The following is a 27,317-nucleotide window of genomic DNA, read 5'->3' as shown; positions in this document are numbered from 1 at the left end:
GCCTCTTACAGTTCCTACATACAGGAAGAATTTTGTGCATTAATGTAAATGAATGCAGACAAATATGATAAATACATGAAAAACTTGAAATTTAGTTTTGGTTTTTAAATAAATAATTCAGATCAAGAATGAAAGGGGAATTTGTAAGATTTATCTGACATCAGACTTGGTAAAAATACTATCAATGGGTGTACAAGTTTGCATACAGCAAGTCCATAGGCCTACTAAAAATACACCCTAGTCTCTTGCACAGACTTCAGGTGAGGGAAAAGTAAGATAATGACTTTACCATATGGGGGAATGGATGGAAAATGCAAAGCATTACACAGGGCCAGTTGGCCATAACACTGAAGGCTAATCCTGGTGATCGACGAAACCTATTATTGGGTAAACACCTTTACGGTCTTGAATTTCCCTGTGAGAGCCCACTCCTATGCATCTTTAACTGTGGAAAAAAAACCTGGACATGAAGAGAAAAAGAAGTTTTTGATGACTAGATCCCATAATTGATATCCAATGCACATGTTTACCTGTTTATTAGAATCTGATTTCGGCATCTCTTTCTTTGTTCCACTCAATCCTACAGCTTCGTTCAGCCAATCATTGCTATCTGCTCCCGGTGCAGCCTGCTTGTTTGGGCTAGCGGAGACCGATGACTGGTGAGATAGACCTGGTCTACGGGGTCGATCCATCGTCGAGTTACCAAAGATGTCATCGTCATCATCAGCTTCGTCAGCAAATCTGTGTTGGAATTGTTATGGGCAGAAGAATTATCATTACGATGTGATCCAGTATACTTTTGTTCAAGGGAGCTCTTTTTGGATAAGCTACAGACCTGTATTGTAAAAGTGAGATTCCCTTGCAAGATTTTATGCTTTTTCAATATCATTATTATTATGTTTTCTTTACGATATCTCTTCTGAAGATTCCAGAGCTAAATTGGTCTCAGTTCCTGCGCATATTTTCTTTACTGAAGTGATTTAACAGATACAATGTACCAGTATGTTAAATACGTAGGAAGGCTAGACATTCACGGTGTTGTTCAATGTTATGGATTTAGAGAATATGAGTTTTTCTTGGTGGAACTAACAGTAATAAAAAACAAAACAAGATGAATAAGACTGCATTTCTAATACCTTAGCCTATGTGTTTATTCATTTATCAGTGATCCTGTGTTCTTGAACATCTGATCTCATGAAACTAAATTCAATTCATTCAAAATTCAACCCCAAAACCACAAAGTACTAAAGTATTTTCTCTAATCTTTAACGCTTTTGTGACCTTTGACTTCTTACTTCTTCCACCCAAAATCTGATCAGTTCGTCCTTGCATGCTCATACATTCTTCATTTAAGTATTATTTTTTAGTAATATTTGCAAGCTATTATTCGGTGGGGCGAAATCAAGGACCACGAAAAACAAAGTAAGAATTTCAGTGGCCATCCCATGGTCTGCAGTGTCTACCCACAGTGTCTACCCATAGTGCCTCCCTCCAGGAAGAAATATATGTTGTAGAACCTGTCTAGAAAGGCCACCAGGCTACAGTAACCAGCTTTCCTGTTTCCTATGGGTGACCTTTATAGACAGGTTTGACTGTATATACCTTACACCTCTCCTACCAGGAGGGGCAGAGTCGGGCCGTTTGGACGTCACAGAGGATGGGGTGTAGCCACCAAAGGTAAAGTCTTCCTCTTTCGGTGCAGATGGAGCTGTAGAGAGGTCAAAGGTCAGGTATAAAATGTAATATTTATTCAAATGGAAACTTTAAAGATAAAGTTAAGTACTGGTCATCTGATTGCTTTGTGAAAGAAACATTGTGGAATCGATCAGAAAAGTTTGATCCTCTAGCATATATGTATTGGTGTGCACTGCAATGTTCTGAAATCATCAAAATGATAAGAAATGTGACCCAGTTTTGTTAAAGTTACAAGCACTATACACAGAAAGATGTATATGGGACTACACAAATGGTGTCGGGTTACCTTGATTTCCTTATCTTTCTATGCTCATTACTCAGCCGGTATACATTTTCTACCAAAATTGTTTGGCGAATGACATTTATTTGTGATCTTGAACACTCAGTGTAAGTTTCGTTTGATTCTGTGAGAATTCATTTTCTTTTTTTTACCAGAACTCAAGTTTATCTTTAACATGAGGTTATACCATGAGATGAGTAACCCTGCTCATGCAATTATTAGCAAATTATAAAAGATGCTTTTAATACTTACAAGTTACAGGCAAAGCAGTCAAAGCAATGAATGTTCATATACTATTACAAAAATCATATGCAGACATGTGTGTTTCCATATAATTACATTTTTTTTCTATGACAACCTCAGACTGGGCCTTTTCCAACCAAATGCCAAAGAGTTGAAACACATCCTGTCCACAAAACTATAGATATGGTATACTTTGTCTCCTAGAATTTCCATCATTTTCACTGAAAAATACTTGTTAAAAAAAGAGAAATTAATCAATCTCATCTTCTATGTACTGTATCAGCATTAAACATTAAACATATGATTAGGGTCTACACCTGTTTGTTGATTGCTCCATACCTGTTTGTGGCTTCTTGTACTTGCTATCTAAGGTGAACTCCTTTGATCGACCTTTACTAGCAGGTGGTTTGTCAAGGATACTGGTCTTTCCAAACAGGTCACTGACCTTAGCTTTCGCTGCCTCTTGCTCTTTATCCATCTTTGGTAGGTCTGAAAAAATGAAAATACACCATTAGTTAGAAGAAGACAAAATATACATTTTTGTCTAAAATGTAGATGTCAGCTACCTGAAATTGATGTTTTTCATTCTTTGTAATGGGTGTATCAACTTGTCACGCCACATAGGCTTTTACTGATACACCTTTTTCATTTTCCAACAATTTGTATTTAAAGGCCGGCTGTACTAGTTTAGCCAGAAGGGATTAGACCACCCAGCTAGCCAGCGAGGTCACTGTGACAGGTGGCTATCTCATTAACTCAGCTCTCAATTAACATAAGAAAAAGAGGATCATAGGGGACGAACAGGCACAGATTAGGGAAGTTTTCTATTATATAATATAGAGAGAGAGCAAGTAGCTACAAGTAGGACAGTGGAGCTCTAAATGTTATTAATTTGTTTCACATATTTAAGTTGATTTTTATATCTACATTGTAAATATTTATAACCCTGTTAAAGTTTTTACTGAATTTGAAATAAAATGGATCAATCAATCAATCAATTTGATACACACATCTGATGAACTTTCTATAGTGTGAATCTCTTTTTGGACAGCCTTAATTCTGGAAAGTACAAACACTTGATCCAAAATCAAGAATATTATTTATATGAAAGAGAGAATTTCATTCCCTTTGGAATTCTAATATCACAAGTATTACATAACAAGAAAATAATAAAATACATATTAAAAGTGCAACAGTTTAGTGTAGCATCTAGGAAGGGTAAATTTATATTGCATGTCCAATTCATGCAAGACTTAAATTATTTTCCACAATGGTTTTTCTCTGAAATAGTAAATTTTATCACAAGTGTCTAAATACATGTACATTGTACTCGCTATAATCAGTATTTCATAAAAATTGCATATAAATTTCTTGTTTCACAACCCCCTTCCGAGTACAAACAAGTATTGTATAAATGATCAAACACACATCTCCCTCTCATTGTAAATGTATGTGTATATACCTCTAGGTGTGTCATCGAAACCCAATCCATCCAAGATCCCATCATCATCATCACCAAAATCAATATCATCTGATCTCTTGGTACTCGGCTTTGCACGAGATTTGCTTGCAGGTGGACCTTTGCTTTTGTCTCTCTCTGCATTCAGGTAATGACATAGAATAACAAATGAACTGCAATTGAACGTATTGCTGTATAGCAGATTTATTGGCATTATTATGTTAGATGCTGCTTGTAAGTGTCGGCTTGCATGGTGATGTAGATATACAGCAGGCTTGCGGGTGCATTATGTTGTCTAAATTAAAGCCCCTGTAAAGTTTTGGGAGCTCCAAATTCGCCAAAAATTTGATTGCAAAATTTCACTTAAATTGTATCATAATGTGAAAGAGCACGTCATTTAAGACACATTTCTGAAAAGATTTCCCCAAATAAAATGTGTTTGAAGACAAATATTGATAAAAAAATACATAATTTGGGTTTTTCTGTTATACGCAGAAAAACCTAAATTTGAATTCTTTCATAAATATTCCCCTTCAAACACATTTGTTATGAAAATCCTTGCAGAAATGTGTCTTAAATTACATCCTCTTTCACATTATGATACAATATGTAAGTGAAATTTTGCTATCAAATTTTTGGGGCTCCTAACACTTTAGAGGGGCTCTAACACAGCAAACACACACAGTAAATCAATGTCGTAAAACTTTGCTTTTGTCTCTTCCTCTGATTAGAATTGCTTCCCACTGCACATATTTCTCTGAAGCAGAAATACACAGGAACAAGAATAGGAACAAAAATAACACAAATACGCATCAACATAACAAACAAAATAGATTGGGATAAAAATTACGTCATGGTTTCGAATATTAAGCACTCCAAATAAGGTATAAGCATGTCTCTGCTCTTCTTTCTTTCTGCTTCACTGTCAATTTTTTGATGATACACATTGTAGATGATAAAATCAATATACATGTATTAGGTGTTCAATATTTGGCACACAGGTTCCTGATTGGTAAATAAAAGATAAGTATTAGTTTCTTTTTGTTTCAAACTAATACATTTTTATTTATTTATTTTATTTATTTATTTATTTTGTTTTATTTTAACAGGGTAGCCCCATCAGTAATTAAAATACTGTTATACTTGGGGGCCCTGCTTCAATGAAATGAACTCCTAGAAACCTATGAATATCATCTCGTATGTACAGAAATAATTATATGATTGACATCAATCAACATTTGAGTTTTTAATTGTTTTTGAACAATTATATAATATTGACTGGCCTTGAGGGAGATACCACATACATGTATATTTCCTAAACTAGACTCATATTGCCCCGAGTCAAAGACGAGGGCAATATGGGTCTTGTGAGGGCAATATACCGGTATGTGGTATACCCCCGAAAGTTAAGCCAGTCAATATGTTTATTGTTATCCAAATCAGACATCTAGAGCAAATACATAAATCAACCATGACAATCTCAAAGAACTGAACAAACTTTGTAAAAACCAGCACTTTTCGATACACTGCAAACATTGTGCCTAATTTGGTGTGAGTATTACGTCACAATAGAGAGCGCGCAAAGTGCGCAGGTTCTCGTACGCATAATAGATGCGCAATGAAGATGACAAAATACGGCGCGGTCAATATGAGACTATATTTACTGCTTTTTTAACATGCAAAGTCCATAGGCTTTTTCATGAGAGGGTAATATGGTCTTATATTTACTGATTAGCTCTTTTAGGATTACAACAAGTGTAATATGATTTTGTAAAACCACGGCTCAGATGTCTGATACGGGTAACAATGGCAGTTATTTATAAGATGGGGCACAGATTTTCAATGAGACAAAGCCCACCTCTTGGTGTTGTATCGAGAAGACTGTCTTCACTTTGACTGGCACCTAGAGTCTCTTTCATAGAAGCAGGAGCTGGATCTATACAGAATAAAGTCAAGAAACAGGTCAATCTTTGAACGGTCTGCTTATACTTTATGAACTGCCTGTGAATATCATGTATGCATGGTGTGTGTGTGATAATAGTGGATCTGTAGACTTATTTCCTATTAATGTTAACTTCCTACCACGAAATAATAAAACTGAGAATGTAACAAATTGTTGACCCAAATTTAATTTGAGGTATGTAGGTATAGCAGCAACTCCCGTCTTTTAACGTGTTTTGGTATGACGCGGCCGGGGTTTGAACCCACGACCTCCCAGTTGTGAGGCGGACGCTCTACTGACTGAGCCAACACACCGGTAAAGTAGATGAAACAGCAATGCACCTTCTATGACACAATGCTCCGCTGCAATTGCTCTGTGTTCAATAATTTACTCTACCCACATTTCCATTTTTAACATTGGATCAGCCTCAACACCTAAGCATAAACCTAATCCTAAACATCCAATCTCAACCCTTGCCCTAAAATCTTTGAAAAAATAAATTCCAGAGTAATTATCACCAGAGAAATGTCAGGTTTACAGTTATCTGACTCAAAAACCCAAGCCCAATTTGTTGTCATTTGGGGTAATATACTTTTGAGTTTGGTCTATTGTCGGTCTCATCGTTATGGTTAGTGTATCACTGTTGAAATTTGTCTTACAGAAGCAATGGCATAAAACATTGATAAACAAAGTAATAATTATCTACTTTATAACATCATGGACATGCTTTTTTGTTTGTTTACTTGCTGGTGGGTCCTGTTTTACAGCTGGTCCTGAAGCAGCAGCTTTTGTAGCCTTAGTGACGGGCTTCTTGTTCTTAGGCTTCACAGCATCCTCATCATCAGAGAGAAGACCAGCAAGAGGGTCATCTTCATCAAACTCTGACAATAACAGAGAACCAGAACAGTGGTGGTTAGTGGTGGTTATTTTACCTGACTGCTAAGAAAGCATAAATGCTTGTTAGTTAGCAACCAGAGGACTGACGGCTTTAGGTCCACTCCGAGGGAGAACCAGGTTTACTACAGGCATTCTGCGCTCCACATTTTTGTATCTTTTATCATACAAATAACTGACTACACATAGGACCTTCATTGCGCATTGCTACTTTTTTCATCCCCACTTGCAATTCATTTGAATACATGTAGTACACTACAGACACACACACACAGACTGTGTCAGTTTACAGCGGTATTTAGGACAGAGAGGAACGGGAGAGTGAGTGAGAGATGGAGCGACAGAGAGAGAGAGAGAGAGAGAGAAAATGCATCTATGGTATAACTAATTGGAAATCAATATGATCATTATCAACTCACCTCCGAAGTCAAAAGAAGTTGATTCAGGTTTAGATCTACCAGGGTAGGTCTTGGAGAGGGCAGGAGACTTTTTACCTTCTGCTGCTTCAGGTTGAGAATCTGTGAACCACATATTAAAAATGATAGTTGATTTTTTTTTATTCCATTCATCAAACATTTTCACGGTACTAAAACCAGAAACTTTAACTAGAATCTTTCAACTGCACTGAACTTTTGTCCAGATTTGCTCAATTCTTTTTTTTTTTTAAATGGATTAATGACAATTTTTTTGTTTTGAGTACCATTTTGCAGTTATACAGCGTGTTTCCACAGAAAACATCGACATGGTATCAGTGGCGGATCCAGGGGCGGATCCGGGGGGGGGGGGGGGGGCACAGGGGGCACGTGCCCTCCTACCCCCCCCCCCCCCCCCCCCCCCCCGGCCAAAAAAAATATGTTAAAATCAGCCCTAAATTCACCCAAAATATACTGAAAAACATGGACGTGTCTGGCGGTCATCAGAGCGCGCGAAGCCCCAATCACCACTACAGCATGATTGGTTGAAAAATACTTTGAAATACGCGAATACAATAATATGTTTATATACGTGCTGTACGTAACAATGAAAAATATACGTCACAATAGAATAGCGTGGAATCCTGTGTAGATCTGGATCCACAATCGAGGTCAAAGGTTGAATCTTGACTTCCGATTGACACGGTATTTGTCTGACTTGAAACACGGAATCAGGGCTAATCGGAATGCTGCGCTCTGTGGAAACAGATTGGTTTAATACTGTGTCGCCGCGATTTCAATTCCGGAAAAAATAATCCATGTTCCACTCTTTTTCTGTGGAAACACGCTGATAGTGACACATGAAAGTTGGAGAGCCAGGCAAAGGCATCATCTGAGATAAGATGGAGCTATATATGTATTGTTATGCCTCTTCAAATCCTTGTCAGCACACACTCATTTCAGTTTTGCAAGTCACAAAAGTTTCTTCTGCTGAGCCACAATTCAATACAATACAATACAATATTGTCATTTATTAAGCACTCTAAAGGCTTGTTCAGATATGGTGTGCTAGACGGCTGCAAAAAACAACAACCCAAAACCGCAATTTTTTAAATGTGAAAATGAATGGTAACTGCACGCAACGAAGGACTAGCGCATATTCACTGAGCTCTGTGTTATAAGATACATGTATTACACTTAACATCATCATAACAAAAAGTTTGCTGTGTCATGTCTGAACGAGCCTTAAAGGTACTATGTCCTATTTGCAGGCCAAAAAATGAAAAGGTTAAATTCCAACGGCATTTGAAAAATAATACTAATTTAGAACTTCCCTAAAAAAGGTGGGGCTTGAAAATGTCTTCAAGTGGGAAAATAATGACTATTAGTTGTCAAATCGACTTAGGAGCTATAGAGCCAGCCAATAAGTAATAGTCTTGATTTTTAGACCAATGTACCGAATGGTCATACGCAAAGATTCAATCAGGTTAATTTTGGCCATCATAAGAAGTGGGTTATTGATGTAGACAAATGCTCATGTCCCCTTTACAGCTCATGTTATGTATGTTATTACCAAAGAAGAAGAAAAAGCCAGTCAGTCACTCAATACTGACAGTGTCTGACAGTGAAGTCTAGCAAGTAAACAGGTTTTCTTGCATAATTTGAATAGGACACTGCTAACGTTTAAATTTCACAGATAGGATATACATGACATATTCATAATTCCTGCAAAGTTCTACAGAATTTGAGGTTGGCTGCAAAAGGGACATAGTATCTTCAACAGTATAACAGCGCAAAAGTTTTGTGTTTCATAGTAATACATGTAGCTAAACCCTTGAACGACCATAGCTGTTTCATCTAATCTTTGAATAAACCTTTATGACTGCATCTTTGATGTCAAATTGCCACTTTTCTGAAGATATCCCACACTTAGCGTGCAGTGGGCTTTACCTTTATCTGCTTTCTTTCCTAAGTCATAAGTCTTGGACATGTCGCCGTCCAGATCATCGCTGATGTTATATGTTCCTTTCCTACTCAACCCAGGACTAGGCGTGGCAGGACTAGGCGTGGCAGCAGGACTCTGGGTGGCACCCTTCACTGACCCCTTCCTCTTGGGAGGAGGAGCTGCACTCTCCTTGCTGGGGGTCTTCTTTGGCTTGAGGGAGGAGCTGAAGAGAGCATCATCCATGTCATCCATACCCTGCACAAAGATGAAGGCATTTCAACATTTCACCTTCAGGATATAATCTGCATACCATAATTTTTTCTATCTTGTATATATAAACATGTACATGTGCAAATCAACTTAATGCTGCAAACATGTTTATAATCATCAATTCATCGCAGGATGTTGAATATGAGAAAATATTCTTTGATCAAGTCATGTACACATGTCGGCTATTTTATTGTGTATAGTAGGAACTGGAGGGTAACTAATTACTGGGGTTTTTCTCCATTAAATGCTGCTATGTTATGATTAACCGTTGGGTATCTACAATGTATGAGAGAAAGAGAGAAAGAGAGAGAGAATAAGTCACAGACACATAAATAGAGAGACAAAAACAGGAGAGCAAGTTTGTTCCAAACTAGCCTAGTCAAAACACATAAAATATTGGTACTTACTGCCAATGCCTTTGTGAGAGCATTTACATCAGCATCTGATACACTTGAATTCTGAAGAAAGAAAAAAGAAGAAATTTAGAATATGGTCACTTTGAAAACAATTGCTGTATTCTCATGTCAATTCATACTCAATAGGCAAGCTTAACTATTGACTTGTTATTTTTCGCTTGTTTGTGCTTTTCTCAAAATACCTTGATCTCCACAACCCTAAAGTTTGCCTGAGGTTTGTCAACAAAGCAACACATATTTAGGCATGTAAGGTGGTTTCCATCTACAGGGATAATATCAAATACTCAATTGCAACTACATTTGAAAAATCAATTCATGGGCAATTTCAACACCCTATTAATAGAAGGTACAGTAGAAGAAAAGAATGATGCAAAATGTGAAATAAAATTACAAAATGACATTGAGAGAGACAGACTATGGGACATTAACAAACAAAAACAGGTCTCTATCAAATCATCTGAATGCAGATATGAGACTTCATAAAGGCAAGTTCTGAAAGTTAAAAACAAATTTACTTATATCATCTTATCTTTTTGTAGCTTACCTCTTCACTCTCATCGAAATCCGCAGCCAGAGTACTGTAGAAGTCCTCATCTGGGAGTGGCCTATAAAGTATTTCAAGAAATGAATTTTCCACAAATTACGGAATGAATATCAACAAAGCCGTTAAAAATAATTCTAGCCACTTTTTCCGGCATTGGCCTAGACAGCAGCAAATAATTTCTCAGAAATTTCTGCATGTCAACGGTGCCTAACTGTCTAATAAAAATTGTAGATAATAAAATATATATTATAAAGAGACACAATAGAGCAGGTAGATTACTCCTATCACTTTACGTAACTGTTGAGAAAATTGAATTTGTAGTAGAAGATCTAAAAATCATCTACCGTACACATTATAATGGCTTCTGCTGTATAAAGGTTTAATACTGTAGACTATACAAAAATTATCAATAGCATAAGTTAGTAGCATATTATATTCACAAACAGTTTTATTACATACCAAACACTTACGAGCCTGAATCTTCTCTTATTTTACAGGATGAAAAATATCATTAAATCAAAATACTTGGCGAGTATAATCCCTGAAGCAGCTTTCCCAAGCTATAGTGGGATGAACATACATAATGAAGAAGAAAAAAAACTTACTGAGATCTTCTTCTTGCAGCCATGGCTTTTGTTCCATACGATTCGTTTTCTTTTTTCTCTCCCAATGAACAAGACCTGCATGTAAAAGAATAGAAGAGAAGGATCTACCCTTGTAATGTCTGATCACAATAGCTATGCTTCTTTTTCAAATAAAAAAACTATGAAAACAAAACATAGTACATTGTACATGTAGGTTCTACTCCTTTTTTTGCAGGTTAAAGCTCTTTGGTTCGTATAGACTTTAGTCTCAGCGGAACATCCGTCGATATATCAGAGACTGAAGCTTTTGGTAACCTGCAAAAATGATAAAAATGCAGACTAAAGAGTCAGCACAAAAGACTTGATGTGTTTCGTTGTGTTTATAGACATTGAGAACCTTAATCTTATTTAATGTAATGCTAATTAAGTCAAGTCCCTGCCCAAGTCCGATTGTTATGCATGCATGCTCTTATGTTTAGATGCCATTGCTATTGATTTTGCCCATAGCCACTAGCACATGATCACCTTCCTTGATACCCTGCCTGGCCCTGTTGATTTGGTTGAGTTCATCATGTATGTATACACTGCATGTGCATTAAATCAGTGAGTCTTGATTAAACCTTCACAGCAACCAAACCCTTATTTTTTGTGTCTCTATTTTGAGTTGTGTTTTATTTAGAACCTACGACATAAAATGTTTCAAGGATGCATGCAATATGGAGAACACAAAAAAATAAATGAAAATGAAATGAAGAAGGATGACATCAACAGAACACAGTAATTTCTTCTCTTTTTTTTAACCCAAAAGAGGAAAAGAAAAAAGAAAAAAGAAAGAAAAGAATGTCCATTGCATCACTACATGTACGTATGATAGCTGTGGGTTGCGTGACCGGACATGTTATAAACATAAATTTCTCTTTTGCCTTCAGATTGAACAAACAATATCAAATAGCACTAGGTGGGTGTCTTCTTCTTGCTTCTTGGTAAGTTTTAATTCAATCTGAAGAGTGATGAAGCCGTAGGCAAAAGAGAAGTCCTTAATTATATGTTTGTTACTTGTCCGGACACCCCCTCCCCATTATACATAGATCTAGTTGCGATTTACATCAATCGCCAATCGTCGGCTGGCTGGCTGGCAGAATGGCGTTAACGTGCGAGCTACTTTTCGAATTATTCACATTTAAAGATTTGTTTTATATTTAAACTGCTTTCTGTCCCGAAAGTTGGTTTAAAATTTAAAAGACTAGACCCTAGACTAAAAAGTAATAGAAATGTAATAATACACTGGTCACTGCCACAATTTTTTTTAGTGCTAAGTTGCTAACGCCCTCCTGCTTAACGCTTCATTTTTACCTGAAAATCGATAATGCCCTTCTGCCAGCCAGGAGACGAAATAAGTTGCGATAACCGATTATCTGTACCGCAGTAGTATCAACTCTCATCTCTATAAAGCTCCCGAGTCCAACTCGGTCGACGTCAAAGCAGCTTCTCGCGCCACCCCAGCTCCAATAGCCGGCTCGCCAGCCCGGCCGGGCGGCCCAGGCCGAGGCCATAAACTCGGTCATTGCCGCAACTCGAATAACTGGGCCTAATAAACTAAAAAGCCTAAGTCTAACCTAAGTAAGGCTATTAAAGCTAAGCCCGACCGTGCATTTTACCTAAAATACCAAGCCTAAAGTTGTGGAAGGGTGACGAAAAGATAGAATACAGACATGAATCCTTATTATCGCTATTATTTACTTACCAATTTCACGTTATCTCAGTGTGACTCGATGGCTCAATTATTATTTACACTTCCTATTTGAAAAAGGCGACTCGTACTCGACCGACCGTATACACTACTACACTAGCCGACTAATAACGGCGCCAGTTTCAAGGAGCGAGGATCGGAAGGACCATCAATCTAGCTTGTTTTCGAGGAAAATAAAGTCCAGAAGTCAAAGCGTAAGTTGTTATGTCATACATGTCTATGTATTTATGATTATGCTCTGAATGATGATTTCACGTCATATGATTGATATGAGTTATAAGGCTAAGCTTTCATTTTCAGGATTCTTCTGTAGATGATTGCATCGATCAGGACGATGTTGTAGTTGTACGCCAGCTGGTCGGGCGCGGGCCGGGTATTCACGGTGCAGTGGCAGGGCAGCTATACAGTGGAGGAACGGACCGCACTGGACTGTCACTGCTCCAGGCCAGGCCAGTGCTAGACCGAATATTTGTGTCTCTTTCGTTCGTTAGCCTCTGATTTGGGTAGGTCAGAGAGGAGTCGAGTCGGATCTGCTGTGGGTTTATAGCATTCAGGAGTGAATATTTATGCCATTTCTGTTAGGTTTTTTGGCACTAGTAAGTAGTAGATCTAGTCTAGACTAATTCAGAATAATTAATCCACACTTTGACCCGTAACTCTGCTAGAGCTGGCATGGAGAAAGACCGAAAATGTATGTGTCTTTCGTTCGTTAGCCTCAGTCTTAGTCTTATTTGGGTAGGGTCGGCTAGCTCCTCTCTTTACTTAGTTTAGGAGCCGAGGCTAACGAACGAAAGAGACAGAAATTTTTGGTGTAGCTTGGAGATCCCCCCCTAATCCTATAACAAATCTGGGCTAACTCGGACCAAAGACAACTCGGCCCAGCTACAAAAACAGTCAGTTTTTGTCATTTTACCCTAATCCTAACCCTAACCCTAACCTTAACCCTAAACCTAACCCTAACCCTAAATCTTACCCTAAACCTGCAAAAAATTACCATTTTTGCAGCTGGGCCGAGTTGTCTTTGGTCGGAGTTAGCCTGGCTCCCCTATAACATACCAAAATAAAATACAGCTTGATCAATTGTTCAGATTATAATGGTCATGATTTAAAAGGGGTGCGACTGCTGCTGGGGTGCGACTGCTGCTGGGGTGACAAAGAAGTCCCTGAGCTGAATTTATCCTTGAAAATTGTATTTAATTCTGACATGAATACAAAGTAGCACATTTTGGCCAATATTGTTGGTCTTCCTTGAGCCTCTGTTGAATGAATGAATTCAGGAGTCAACTGGTTAATTTTTAAATGTTCACTTGAAGGTTTCCCAGGTCTCAACCATGGCAGATGAGAGTGGAGAGCTGGATAATGAATTTGATGGTTTCCTGGCTGAAATGAAGCCGTATATGCTCAAGTTGCCTCATAAATCAGGTGAGTTAATGGATACCAATATTTATTTTGCTAAATTTAGTGTTTTGACTTGCTGTGAGCTCTTTAACATTTTACAATTCAGTAGGAATAGTGATTCATACTGAGCAGTCAGTCAGATGATTTTAACAATTGAGAGGATAAAACTAAAAGTGAGTATTATTTGTCATGGATTGTTAAATTGTCATGATCTGATGGTCAAGTTCCAACTAGAAGGTATTTAATTTATAAAAGTTCTTCTACAAGTACATGTTTATCTGTATATTGGATTTCAGAAAGACAACGCTGTGCTCTGTGGATTAAAAAGCTGTGTGAAGCGCCAGGTCATGGAGTGGTTGGAAGGTAAATACTCATTTTTACCATGCATCGTAGAATGTTAAAATAATGAACAGTATTATCAGGGAATAATTTTCCTCAAATATTTTGATTAGCAATTTCAGCTGATGGATAAATATTTCAAATGAAATTCTGTACATTTCTATGGAAGAAAACTGCTACACAAACAATATTTTGTATAGCAGTCATGCAAAAATGCATAGCAAATTGCGATGCGATACCAGGAAAATTATTCCCTGATTATTGACTTGCTTTGAGGGCAATATGGTAATGGCAGTGCAGTCTCTTTTATCACCCCAAAATCAGCCGATATTATTATGGTATTGTACATGTATGTATCCCTTTTCTATGATTTTAAGTATGCTGTATAAACTCATACAAGTTCCTGGGTGTGAGATGAAGGGTAATATGCTCTCAAGTTGCCCACTGATTCAGCATGCTTGTCTATGTTCCTTAGATGAATACAAATAACCTCACATACATTTGCTTACTTTAATTGAATAATATAGATATGTTTTAAAATATAGAATAGTTTCCCAAGAAATTGTATCTGATACACTGTAGTGTAGGACATTCAAAAGTGAGTATTTTTCAACTCCAGCCAAAATGATATATGTCGATTCAGGTTACAAAATTCTGTAAACAATATGCTGTTCAGTGATACTTCATGCTCATAAAAAAAGTTAAAACTCTTTGTTTTAAAGCTATGGGAGATCAATCTAGGTCCATCTTGCCACAATAAAAGGTGACAACTGATTTCTAAAACAGAGCCATACATGTTGTATATAATATGTCATTATTACTTATTATTATTCTCTCTGCAAATTGGTAGTTTAGATCAATATTTTGCACTAAAAACCAGGCTAAATGGAGTCACTGTAAAAGAAGAGTGAGCAGCAATAGTTTAATCACAGAAACATTTCATGATACTTATTGTAATTACAATTTCAATTTTTGTTTTGGTCTGCAGGAAAAATCGTAATATGTACAGTAAACTGCTTCTGCATATGCTGAAGAAATCCTTACTGGAAGGACCATTCAGCAGTCGACCTGACCCTGGTCCGCTACCAACTCTTCCCTCTTACACAGTAAGAATGATTTAAATACAAGAACATTTTATTATGGTGTTTCTGGTAGAAGGATGCAAATGAATTCCTTACCCAGTGTATGCATGTATATTGTAATGTGCATTTTAAAAGATTTGACCTTTCTTTGACCTTTCACATTCTAGTCAGTACATCATATGAATTCTTTCTCCTTTCCTAAACAAACTAAAGATGGGAAATATGGGCAAAATTTGTGTTTGTGTCTCTATACAGGGAACATGATGAATTGAATGTAGTGTTGATTGTTTGTGCTAACCGTGAAAATGTTAATGCCTGGAAGTGAGTAAAATACGGTGTGGGACGCAAGAATAACGGTGAAGCCAGCTGTTTTTATAATTTTGTTGTATAGTTTTGTCAAAAGCATGTTGCACAATGTAGCAGTACTTAGCTCCTTAAAGCCCCACTGTTCTACTTGTAGCTACTTGCTCCCTCTATATAGAAAACTTCCCCAATCGGTGCCTCTTGGTCCTCCATGATCCTCTTTTTCTTATGTTATTTGAGAGCTGAGTTGATGGGATAGCCACCTGTCAGTAACCACGCTGGGTGGTCTAATCCCTTCCGGCCCAACTAGTACAGATGGCCTTTAAGACACAGGCCTGCTTACAAGTTAAATTTCATGACCATTTTTATTTCCAATTCTCTTTTCTTGAATTAACTGATTGTATATTCAGAGCAACATGATCAATGATGTCAACAGGCCTGGCCATTTATATGACTGGCATAAACATTTTCTCTCCTTTTTTTTTTTTTGCCTCTCCTGAATTTTTCATCCACAATATCTCCCCCTTGCTATACCATCCACTCCAGTCAATCTATTTTGATGAGCCTACTCAGTCCAAAGCCCTGAGACAAGAGGAGGTCAGAGGTCATTCACTCCCAGACTGGGTCAGTGGTGAACTGTGGTCCGGTCAGGACTCCAAGGACCTCAGGTCATCCTCAGTCAGGTCAAAGGTCAGATCAACCAATGTGCTACAGGAGCGTCATCTCAATGTTGAGACAAGGTATGATCACTACTCATCTTTAGCCCTATGACCTAGCAGGTGAACCGAATACTGTTACCCCAATAATTTCAATGATTTCAACCACACCTATTTTCACAACGTTCCACAATTTGAAAGATTTTTACCCAAGCTTTTTGTTTAACAGTATTTATCAAGTTTTCCTTGTGCACCTCGGAATAGAAATTCTAGAGAGATGACGCAACACAAATGCCTATTATTAGTATTATTTACACTTTTTAATTGATAATACCATTTTTTCTCTCTTCTAAAGGCAACAAAAGCTACGCAATGAAGGTGAAGGTGATAGACTCCAGCAAGCTGTCCCTGCATCTGGTTACCAGTCACAACTTGAGGCAGCTAGGGTAAGGATCGCATTTTCTCTGTACTTTAATTTCCTTTAGCTTTTTCTTTAAAGTAGATATTCATTGATTTTAAAAACTAACTTTATTTTCATTATTGCAAAGTTGAAACTTTGATTCAACAAGGTTATCAAAATTCAATGCTTGGAAACATTCAAAGTAATGATTGTTATAAATTACAACACGCTTAAATACACCCCCGGCATAGCACCTGAAGAGCTCTTCGAATGCTGCTGAGATGTGTGAGGTCACAGTATGGACATGATTTGCACAAGCAGACGATGTCTCATGACATCTCACACAATTTCAGTGCCTGTTTTGTCATCTTTTCTTCAGTTATTTCTCTTACTTCAATACCCTCATGCGAAATGTTTAATATATTGCCTCACTCTAAACCCGCGCATGGTTTTATTTTGATGGTAAATGCAGCAATACAAAAATAAAGGAATCTGTCGCTTGTAAACAAAATAAGACGCCATTGTATATTTAGCTACACACACCGCGGCATGTTCGGCGTTTCAAGAGGGAACAAATACCGTCCTTAATATCATTCCGGGGGTTTTTCAATTTGAAAGTCTGGTTTCTTTGATTGTTAATTAACCCCTATCCTGTGTATTTACAAGCAAAAGATTTTAGTTATCAGAATCGAGTTATATCCCGTTTTGAATGGTTTGACATCCCATTACATTTATTTACACTAAACTCATTATAATTGGACAAATAATAGCTTTGCAATTATGTTCATTCTTTATGGGATGTCGTCTGCTTGGGCAGTATTGGTCCATATTGTGACGTCATTAAAACATCTTTATTTTTCTGGCGAATCTCTTGTATATCCCATCTGCTATGGAGGTGGTTGTATTTGTATTTTTATAAACCACCCGATATGTAGTTGACCTAAAACTTGTACGATGGCTATCTGTTAGCTTACCAGTTTCTGGTGATACTGGTTGACATATTTGTGATTTTCTTTGAATTTCACCTTTAACATCCCCTCATATTTTAAGATTTTTACCAATATGTGATGGGTGAAAATTATTCTTCATTTTCAGATTGAATAATAAGAAAGGAACCTTGAAATAATAAAACAATACTACATTCATAGATATATGTAAACTTGCTTCCAATTACCTTTTGTATTTATTATTCACCAAGAATGTTCATAAGTTGGATTGTAGATTTAAGGGCGTTCAGCAGTAATTAATGTTCATGCATGCCTTAGCTGGTAGGGCCAGCCGATCATGTATTTACTATGCACAACACAGGAACTCCAGGCATTGTGCATGGTTAATTCATAACCAGCTGTATGTCACCTGGTCAATCAAACATTGCTTTCTTTCAAGCAACCCAGGTAAACTCCAAGCCTAACTATTTTTTCATCAAAATTTCTTTCAGGTAGAAATCCGGAACAGGCACAAAGTATCTTTCACTTATTCCTCAGATGAAGATGAGGATCCCAATCCAAGGAGGAAGGAGGCAAGATCATCCTCAAATAATAGGGTAAGATAGAGCCTGCATCGCGGTACTTTTAAAGCCCGACTGCACTACTTATGGCTACTTGCGCCCTCTATACAGCCAGCAATGCCTAAGCTGTTAATCCCCCATAATGCCCTTTTTCTTATGTTAATTGAGAGCTGATTTGATGAGATAACCACCTGTCAGTGACATTGCAGGGAGGTGTAATCTCCCTGGCCAAACTAGTGCAGACGGGCTTTAATGCATGTGCATGTAAAGTCATTGTCGTGTTTAGCAAAAGGTTCAAAGAAAACTTTTGTTCTCACCTGAGTAGCAGAAGTGAGACAAAGGTAACACTTTTCTGACGGCAGAGGTGCGGGTAATGGTGACATCAACATTTTAAGAAATTCTTTCTTCTTGAAAATATGTGTTCAGTATTCATGAATCTTGTACACAAGAGTCATATAGTATCATATAAAATGTAAAAAATATTTCAAGGCTTGGGAGTAGCACTCAGGGACTATACAGCTGCCATAGGTAATGGAGCTCTCACACTCTGCCGTGTAAGCCTACCGTCCACCTGCCGGGCTATTAAAAAAAAAACAGAGTCCAGAACGTTGGGTTTTGAGCGAAATTGTCCCCGGCCGCAAAAAAAAATTCATAAAATTAATCTTTTCACCGTTCGTTGCCATCTTCTGACCGTTCTCACCGGGCGCATACCGGGTGTTGAACATGCTTCTACCGTCTTCACCGCCCAGATTGACTTTTGTTGAAAATTTTGGCCGTTTCCATACCGGGCCCATACCGGGTCTCGAACGTGTGCACCGGGTTTGTAGCAGCCACCTACCAGTCACTTAGTGTCCCCTCACCGCTCGGAGCATCCTGTGAGCGAGTCCCCGGACTGCTGACGTCATGACACGACTGCCATAAATACCCCGATTTGAACGGCAACGGTCAGTCCGCTCTCCATTTTTCATCACCGTTCTGTAACGGGTTATGAGCGTGTTGTGAACGTGTTCATACAGTGTGACCGTTTTCATAACGTATTCATACCGTCCTCATACTGTTCAACACCGTCCTCTTGCCGCTTACTTGCGGCTGGTGCCAGCCGGCCAAAATTTTGAACATGCCCAAAACTTTCGCCGGGTCCCACCGGGTGTAAATAGGCGCCAACGCCCTATTAACGTGTTGCCCGCTTTGATAACGAACCACCGTTTGCCCTCGCCGTTCTCCACCGTCCGCAGACATTTTCGCGCACGGTGGCACACGGTAGGCCTACACAGCAGAGTGTGAGAGTCACTTTAACATGTGAAGCAACTACTTTGAACAATATTTTCTCCTTCTCCAGGTTTCTACCACCAAGCAAGCTTCCACCCGGTTTGACTGGCCAAGATTTGAACTCAGTCCTGTTGCTGCAAGAACCCATCAGGTCACAACCACTGGGACTGGAATCCCGAGCGGCCCGACCGTTGCATCGTCGATGATGTTTGATGATGTTTCCATGGAGACGAGACAGGAGAAGCAGCATCTTGAGATGAGGACAAAGCTACTGGAGGCCAAGTTTCACGAGGAGAAACTCCTTATCCAGCAGAGGCATGATGAAGCAATTCAGAAGGTAAGGTTTCATGTCATCTCAAGAGTTTGATTTTAAAATGTTAAAATATGCATTCCATGGAAGCTCCTTTGTGTGTACCATGGCATGCAATGATCAGACATTTCCCCTCATTTTATTTGTATTCCCTGATTAGATTTTGGATATTAGAGGGCAAAGGTCATGGGTCAGAAGGTCATACAAGTGTAAAAAGATACCAGAAAATATCTTGTTACCTCATTAACTTGTGAAGCAGTTCAAACCAAACTTGTTTAATGAATGTATGTGTGTGCAAGGATAAATTGATTGCATTGTGGGTGTACACGTGCATGTATATGTGCAGGTACATGTGAAAAATCACAGAGTCAGGAAAGTGTTAACAATCCCCCAAAATATTTTATTGCTGTGATAACTCACCAAAAGTGATCATGTCAACCAAACTTAGCTCAAATACATGCATGTGTGAGCATGAAAAGTTTGAATGGAAAAGGTTTTTGGTTTGTGAGATCAGATGCAAAAAGGTCACATGAACTTTGACCTACGAACATATATAGGCTGAGGCATTGAGAGATGCAATTGCATTCATCTTGTCCTTTTTCAGATCCTGGACAGAAAGAATACCGAGATGGACGAGATGAAGATACATTACAGAAAGAAGGTGGCAGACTTGGAGGAAACTAACTCCAAGTTAGATAAGAAATGTAAGTGATTGAGGGCTTGAAATGCATGAGCAGTTACCCTGGTGCCATTAACCAAATAAAATCTTTCTTTACAGCTTAAAAACATTGCTAAAAAAACCTTTTAAATTGTCAGTGTTACTTTTATGTTGTGTGAATGTTATGCTGTTCACTGATTGTGAACGATTACCGGAAGTTGGCAACTTGAACAATGATCCAGGTTGAACGGCTAGCAAACCCCCAAAAATGTAAGTGAGAGCTTTGTATATCATCAGATGTGCACTCAATAGTCAGCATGAATGTTGCAGAATTTAGACCTTATCTCCCATCATGAGTTCGATTATTGTGTAGTCGGTACAGGCTTTTAGATTTACTTAACATAAATCAATTTGTACCTATCAGAAGTATTCAAACATTCCTTTTTTTTTTCTTTTTTTTTCTTTTTTTTTTTTGGCGGGGGGGGGAGGTCTTGTTTGGAAAATCTTTTGTTTTACATAAACATCTCTCCTAACAATTTGGACAGTGTACCTTGATATTGCTGGCGGATGAAAATCCCCACATTTTTTGTTGCCAATTGTAGTACAAGCACTCAGCAAGGAGTTTAGCCATGCCAAGGAGAGTAGAGATAAACAGATCTCTGAGCTGAGAAAGATGGTGGAACATAGCAGTCAGACAACTCTTAATGGTTATGAAAAGAAGGTGGGTACAGATTATTTGAAATGAAGGCTTATTGTACCCTGTGTACAGATCCTGTTGCTATGTAGATAAAGCTTTGAAATTATGAATTGTACTGAATATCTGACATGAATACATTTATAATAGCATCAGAGCCTGAAATAATGGATAATTTATATTTCTTTTGAGGCCCCCATTTGGGTCTTTTCTTCTTCTGTTTTCCCTCTTTTTTTTGGGGGGGGGGGTGGTCGGAGTTGGGGTCATTAAGTTCATAAAATCAATCCAAATTATGTAAACGTGAAGACTTGAGTTGCACAAGCACCTGCATGTACATGTTTTCATAATACGACTGATTTAATAGTCTTCACATTTGGTTTTAATTTTGGAGGTTAGTTTCTGACATAAAATGTCTATGCAATTCATGAGGCCAAAGAGGTTCAGAACCACTGACTTAAAATACCAATATCCCAGTTACTGACGTTTCCATGAGATGTGTCTTTTACAACATGGACATATGTCTTTTATCCACATCCTTATATGAAAATCCCTTGATATGACTATTGACTAAAGGTTCTTTCTGGTATCTCTAATGGATACAGGATATGCTGTACCAGACACATTGCAGGGAGTCACCATTATGATCTATTTATAGTTAAAACAAAATCTAATCATCCTTGCATCCTCATAAATACTTCATCAAATGCTTTGAATTTCTTTATTAATGTTCAAGTCATTGTCATATCAAGATATTTTCTGTTATTTTTGACATTTTTGTAATCCTGTGACCTTTGACCTCTAATATACCCAACATCTACTCAGTTCATCTTTGTATGCTCATACATACTGTACTGGACAGATAACGTTAAAAATAACAGTAACAAAAATAGTACCTCCAGCACCACCTAGAGGAGGTGTGATAGCTCAGTCGGTAGAGCAGTGGTCTCGTAATCCGGTGACCTGGGTTCGAAACCAAGTCGATGCGCTAGTGCCCTTTGGTAAGGCATTAATCCTCATTACCAGGTCCCTCAGAGAGGACCTAAAGCCATCGGCCGTCTGGTTGCTTACTTACAAGCATTTATGCTTTCTTAGCAGTCAGGTAAAATAACAACCTTCTCCATCACCTACTGTGGCGGAGGCTTGTAATTCAACAAAATGACATTTCCATTATAATGCAATGATCTTGTTTGTCACTACTAATGCTCAGCTCCATGATGCTGTAGCAGACTATGAACAGGAGAAGTTTGAGATGCAGAAGAAACAGACTAGTGCTATCCAAGACATCTTAGAAGATACCAATGACAAGCTACAGAAGATGGAGATGGAATATAATGCTCAGGTCGAGAGTCATGTAAGCTATTTCTTAATCTTGAAGTAGGAATAAAGTCAGTAAATTTTACACATCTTGTATATTTTGTATATTATATTCTTGTTTCTATATTCTTTTATATTTCTTACACCATTTAGGTGCATCTCATAAACACGTTTTATCACATAGAGGTGTTGTGGTCTAATGGATAAATGGCAGTACCATAACATACCTGCCAACCCTTCCGAATAATCCGGAATATTCCATTTTTCTGGATTTTTAGGACCCCAAAATCTGGAATATTCCGTTTTGTGTGTTGTTGTTGCTTAAGCCAAATTAAGCTTGTTTTATCATATGCCGCGATGTGAGAGTTCACGTATTGCGTGCGTTGAAGGGCTGCATGATTGAGCAGCGATTTTGTATTCGCTTTTTTGCACAGATTTACCGCGTATTGCCAGTTACACTGCCGCTGCATGTGCGAACGCCTGTTAAGGGTACAGATTTCTAATTTTCGAAGACATACCGTGCTAAAAATTCTTAATTCTCATTTTCAAATGTTGGCAGGTATGCCATAGATCAAATGGGTAGCTTTTAGAATTCCAGCCTTGGCACTTAAATCCTGTGATAAGCCATTAATCAACATCTGTCACTGTCAACCCAGATGTAGTAGATGGGCACTTTGTTGGAAGAATCGTCTTATATACTTTCAGTGGTTTAAAGCAGCTCAGCAATATGCATTTCATTGGATCAATACAAGTACTTGTAGTTCATATTTTGTCTGTTTGGAACCAGAAGAGCATTTACTCATATACTTACAACATAGCTAACACCCTTCTGGCTCTGAACAAATGATTTACACCTAGTACCAGACCAGTACATAGACAAATCAACAGTTGTATTTGGATTCTTACTTCCTTTATATGCGGTGGCTTACATATGTAATATTTTCCCCAGCTTTGTGTGATACATAGGAATTTATGCACTGATGTTGTATAATGTTGTGAATTAAGTAACAATATGAATATTCAAGAACATTTTTTTCGTAAGATAACTGAAATTATGATACAAAATTATTTAATGAGATAAGATATCAATACATGACCAAACATATATACAATGTATTTGTACAAGGAAATTGAAATCTGATTTGATCTACATGTATATGTCTTTGTATAGGCTGAAGTGATCAGAGAGCTTGAAGCTAAGCTTCATCAACTAGGTCAAGAACTGACCAATCAACAAGCAGGACAGATACGCCTCTCAGAAGAGAAGTCCAAGATAGAGAGACAGGCAGAACTTCTCAATGTAGAGCTAGAGAACATTACTAAAAGGTAATCATTTCAAAGTCATTGCTTTACATAAAAAATTACTAGTTTTTTAGTGTTCTCTAAATTCAATTGAATATAATTGTTAAAGAAAATATTTCATTATTTTCTACAGTTTTAAACTATCCAAATAGTTGAAAATGTTGAAAAATAAAAAAATAAAGGCTAATTATCAACAGAGCCCATTATACACATAGTCAGGCCAACTCAGGTTCAGCTGTGTGCTCGCCTATTAGAGTGCCTTGCGCTGTGGTCCAACTTACACAACATACATCGACGGCTCTAAGCAATATGTTACGAGGACATCCATCTGATTACATTAGAATTTGATGGTCAACACAGTCAAATACTTTCGATAAATCTGAGAAAGGACCAATGATACCCTTCTTATTTTCAAAGGCTTGAGCAATGTTATTATTCTAATACTTTGTTTCCATGAAGATGACATTTTTCCAAAATATATTTTTGATATAACTAAGGTCCTCTCGTAGAACTCCAGTTCAAGAAAAAAATACGCTGTACTAGATGGTCAAAATTTGAGGGGGCAGATTGACTACCGGTAGACTGGAAAGGGGATATACCTCTTGCTACTCTAGAGTGGGAAAATTTTACATTTCAAAGTGAAAAGGACACACATACATACTCTCTTTTGTCTTTTTGCCTGTATTTCTTCTATCTTTCACTCCTATCTCCATTTGTTTCTTCTGTGCTATACGATACACCAAGGATGCAGATCAGATCACCTCAAAGCATTTCTTGATAACCGTTTAATGCTCCTCGTACAACAGATTTCATTTAGGACTTCTCATGTTGTTCCCACATTACTGATTCACACAATATTGTAATCTTTGAAGAATGTTTTCCAGATATCCATCTCCTTATATTATCTCACATTCTTTTTGCTTTTCCTTCATCTCTCCCCTTGCTCTCAACTTATTTTCTTCTTTTTTTTCATTTGATTGGGGGCCCTGTTGCTACGCCACTGGAATGGAGGATGTATGGTATGAAACAAACCCTTGGTAGTGAACAGGATATTCCTGTCAATGAAAGTCTTAAATATCTTGTTTTTTTTGTCATCCAATGCAGATACATTGCCTTGGAGAAAGATTATGACCTGAAAAAGATAGATTATGAGAGAGAGCTGAAAAACTTGAGAGGAAAGTCTGAAGCCAGGGTGGAATTCTTGAAGGACGAACATGCAACTTCTCTTGCAAAGGTACAATATTAAACAACAATATGAAAAACACAATTCATGCCTCTCCAGTGTAGAAGCCCTTTCCTCATGATGAAATAGTACTATGGATAAAATCAGTTGAGGTTATTTTGAGAAATTATGATTTGATGTATTTTAGTAAACAGCATACCTACCTACCTGGCCACGTAGCTGCCTCCATAATTAACTGGCGATTGGCATCCATATCTGCACACCTTCTGATCATTTCTCTCTACTTCTGTCTTTTCTGTGCTAATCTCTTGGTTTCTATGTATGTGAGGCCAGTCCATGCCTTGATGCTTTCTCTGTCTGCCTCTTCTTCTCTTTCCTTCCATTTGACTTTCAATTATCTGTGCTGCTAGGGTGCTCCCACTACCCCCTAGTTTTACACTGACTACTTTTCCGAGGAGCCCTCTCTTTATGTTAAGTTCCTAATAGTCTTCTTTTCCTGGTTAATTAATTTTTAAGTGCGAAACTGCCTTGGATCTTCCTCAACAAGGGATTGGGATCCAGTAATGCTAGTTTAGATTGTTTTCAGACATGTGAAAAACGGGAATTCTGCCCAAGAATATTGTCATAAAGTGCTGTATTTCTTAATATTGAACTCTCCCCTTGCAGCTTAGTGAAAGCAATAACGAATTTGAAGACAGGGTACATGAGCTGAGACAGGCACTGCAAGATAGTGAACTCAACAGACAGAGACAAGTTAGAGTGAGTATAATAGGATATGACCTCAATATTGTGAATGTGGGGAAGGAATTTGATAGTTCAGTTTAAATCACATGTACTGTTTTTGTAATCACAAATTTTTTTTTTTTTTTACATATTTAAGATTAATGTTTATACATTTAGTTAGACACAAGTAATTGCATCGCAGGGAAGTAGGAGGACAGGAGGTAGGAGGGGCGTGTGGGAAGGAGTTATGATGTGGTAGTGAGTAGTGGACAGACCAAAGGGGGATGGGGGGGGGGCACAGGAGAAAGGACCTGAATAAACAACTGTACTGACATGTTTATTCATGTCCTCTCCCCTATGCTTTCCTTCTCTGTTTTCCTTTGGTTTCTTTATCACATATTGGTGGTGGTTATTTTACCTGACCGCTAAGAAAGCATAAATGCTTGTAAGTAAGCAACCAGGCGGCCGACGGCTGTAGGTCCACTCTGAGGGACCTGGTAATGAGGGTTAATGCCTTACCAATGGGCACTAGCGCATCGCTTTGGTTTCGAACCCAGGTCACCGGATTATGAGACCACTGCTCTACCGACTGAGCTATCGTGCCTCCTATTAATACATCATACCTCTTTCCTGCTGTCTTATTTCTTGGTGACATAGTTATTTGTGTCTTCTCTCTAATCTGTGTCTTGCCACATTTTATAGGGATTAGGATGTGCATAATTTATAGCATAACAATTTTCAAATTCAGATAAAATCAGTTCACAATGCCCTAATGTATTTCTTGAGTATTTTCTTGAACTCTGAGCAGAACACAATACTTTCTTCTATAGTTGAAAATAGAAAGATTGGAGAGAGAGAAAGGGAGACCAGGAGTGGTAGACTGATACAGGAAAAGGGAAATACCGGTAGACAGAGTTACAAGAAGCAGACTGACAGAGATATGGAGAGAAGCCAAGAAAAAGACACAAGAGAGAGAGAGAGAGAGAGAGAGAGAGAGAGAGAGAGAGAGAGAGAAAGCCTAATTCAGAAAGTTAATAAGCTGTGATTGAAGTTGGACAAGTATAATTCTGATGAGTTCAGTATATTCCAGAGTTTGAACTAGATAATGTGATTTCTCCTTCTTGCTATCAGGAAGCTCAATCAGGAGCAGCTGAGGAAGACAAAGCTCCGAGGACTCCATTCATACATGGGTGTAGAGAAAGAGAGACAGAGACAGAAAGAGAGAGACAGAGGGAGACAGACAGAAACAGAGAGAGAGAGAGAGAGAGAGAGAGAGAGAGAGAAAGGGAAGATAAAAAAATGATAGAGAGAGTGAGGTTCTGATTTACAAAGAGATAGATCAGGGATGCCAGTTTTCAGGCCCTGGCAAGTTATTTTTCAGACCATAGTTTAGGCTTTTTTGTTTACAAAATAGCTCATTCTAGGTGATTTTCAGGCCCTCTGATCATTTCTAACAGCCAACCCTGATAGCTAGATAGGGAGACAATCCTTATATAAAAAAAGGTGTGATTCACATATTGAAATTGGAATTGACGCTGCTTGCACATCCCTGCATGTATATATGTGGTTTGTCCTTGCTTTCTACCAGGAGCTAGAGAGTGAGTACAAGCAAGACAAGCTCCACCAGGAGCAGCTGAGTGAGAGGAAGCTCCAGGGGCTCCGTTCACAGATGGGTGTAGAGAAGGAGGATCTAGAAAGACAGCTCAGGCAAGCTCACAATGCCAACCAGTAAGTACCTCCAGTG

General features: G+C 38.1%; 2 protein-coding genes across 5 annotated transcripts in view; one reads left to right on the top strand and one right to left on the bottom strand.

The window, feature by feature from the left end:
• The window catches only part of LOC576451 (fas-binding factor 1 homolog), a 35,211-nt gene extending 22,708 nt beyond the window's left edge, over positions 1-12,503 (bottom strand). Inside the window, exons 1-12 of the mRNA XM_030984490.1 lie at positions 12,430-12,503; positions 10,707-10,781; positions 10,102-10,162; positions 9,549-9,599; positions 8,877-9,126; positions 6,933-7,031; positions 6,363-6,500; positions 5,536-5,613; positions 3,681-3,815; positions 2,558-2,707; positions 1,603-1,708; positions 531-741 (exon numbers count right to left, since the gene is read on the bottom strand). Coding sequence (XP_030840350.1) covers positions 531-741; positions 1,603-1,708; positions 2,558-2,707; positions 3,681-3,815; positions 5,536-5,613; positions 6,363-6,500; positions 6,933-7,031; positions 8,877-9,126; positions 9,549-9,599; positions 10,102-10,162; positions 10,707-10,729 — 1,302 coding nt within the window. The 5' untranslated portion in view covers positions 10,730-10,781; positions 12,430-12,503. The remainder of the gene's footprint in view (positions 1-530; positions 742-1,602; positions 1,709-2,557; positions 2,708-3,680; positions 3,816-5,535; positions 5,614-6,362; positions 6,501-6,932; positions 7,032-8,876; positions 9,127-9,548; positions 9,600-10,101; positions 10,163-10,706; positions 10,782-12,429) is intronic.
• A 30-nt stretch (positions 12,504-12,533) lies between these two features.
• Positions 12,534-27,317, top strand: part of LOC576526 (centrosomal protein of 112 kDa) — a 29,283-nt gene continuing 14,499 nt past the window's right edge. For 3 of the 4 annotated variants that reach the window (XM_030984489.1, XM_030984488.1, XM_030984486.1), the window contains exons 1-15: positions 12,534-12,629; positions 13,749-13,857; positions 14,130-14,196; positions 15,161-15,278; positions 16,104-16,297; positions 16,569-16,659; positions 18,052-18,156; positions 19,460-19,726; positions 20,304-20,403; positions 20,960-21,078; positions 22,259-22,402; positions 23,537-23,691; positions 24,772-24,901; positions 25,517-25,609; positions 27,162-27,301. In XM_030984489.1, coding sequence (XP_030840349.1) covers positions 13,767-13,857; positions 14,130-14,196; positions 15,161-15,278; positions 16,104-16,297; positions 16,569-16,659; positions 18,052-18,156; positions 19,460-19,726; positions 20,304-20,403; positions 20,960-21,078; positions 22,259-22,402; positions 23,537-23,691; positions 24,772-24,901; positions 25,517-25,609; positions 27,162-27,301 — 1,814 coding nt within the window. In that variant the 5' untranslated portion in view covers positions 12,534-12,629; positions 13,749-13,766. The remainder of the gene's footprint in view (positions 12,630-13,748; positions 13,858-14,129; positions 14,197-15,160; positions 15,279-16,103; positions 16,298-16,568; positions 16,660-18,051; positions 18,157-19,459; positions 19,727-20,303; positions 20,404-20,959; positions 21,079-22,258; positions 22,403-23,536; positions 23,692-24,771; positions 24,902-25,516; positions 25,610-27,161; positions 27,302-27,317) is intronic. The other variant, XM_030984487.1, reaches the window with a different exon arrangement.

Source organism: Strongylocentrotus purpuratus, unplaced genomic scaffold (genome assembly GCF_000002235.5).
Source record: "Strongylocentrotus purpuratus isolate Spur 01 unplaced genomic scaffold, Spur_5.0 spur5_scaffold_14, whole genome shotgun sequence".
NCBI lineage: Eukaryota > Metazoa > Echinodermata > Echinoidea > Camarodonta > Strongylocentrotidae > Strongylocentrotus > Strongylocentrotus purpuratus.
This window is presented reverse-complemented; position numbering and strand designations above follow the sequence as displayed.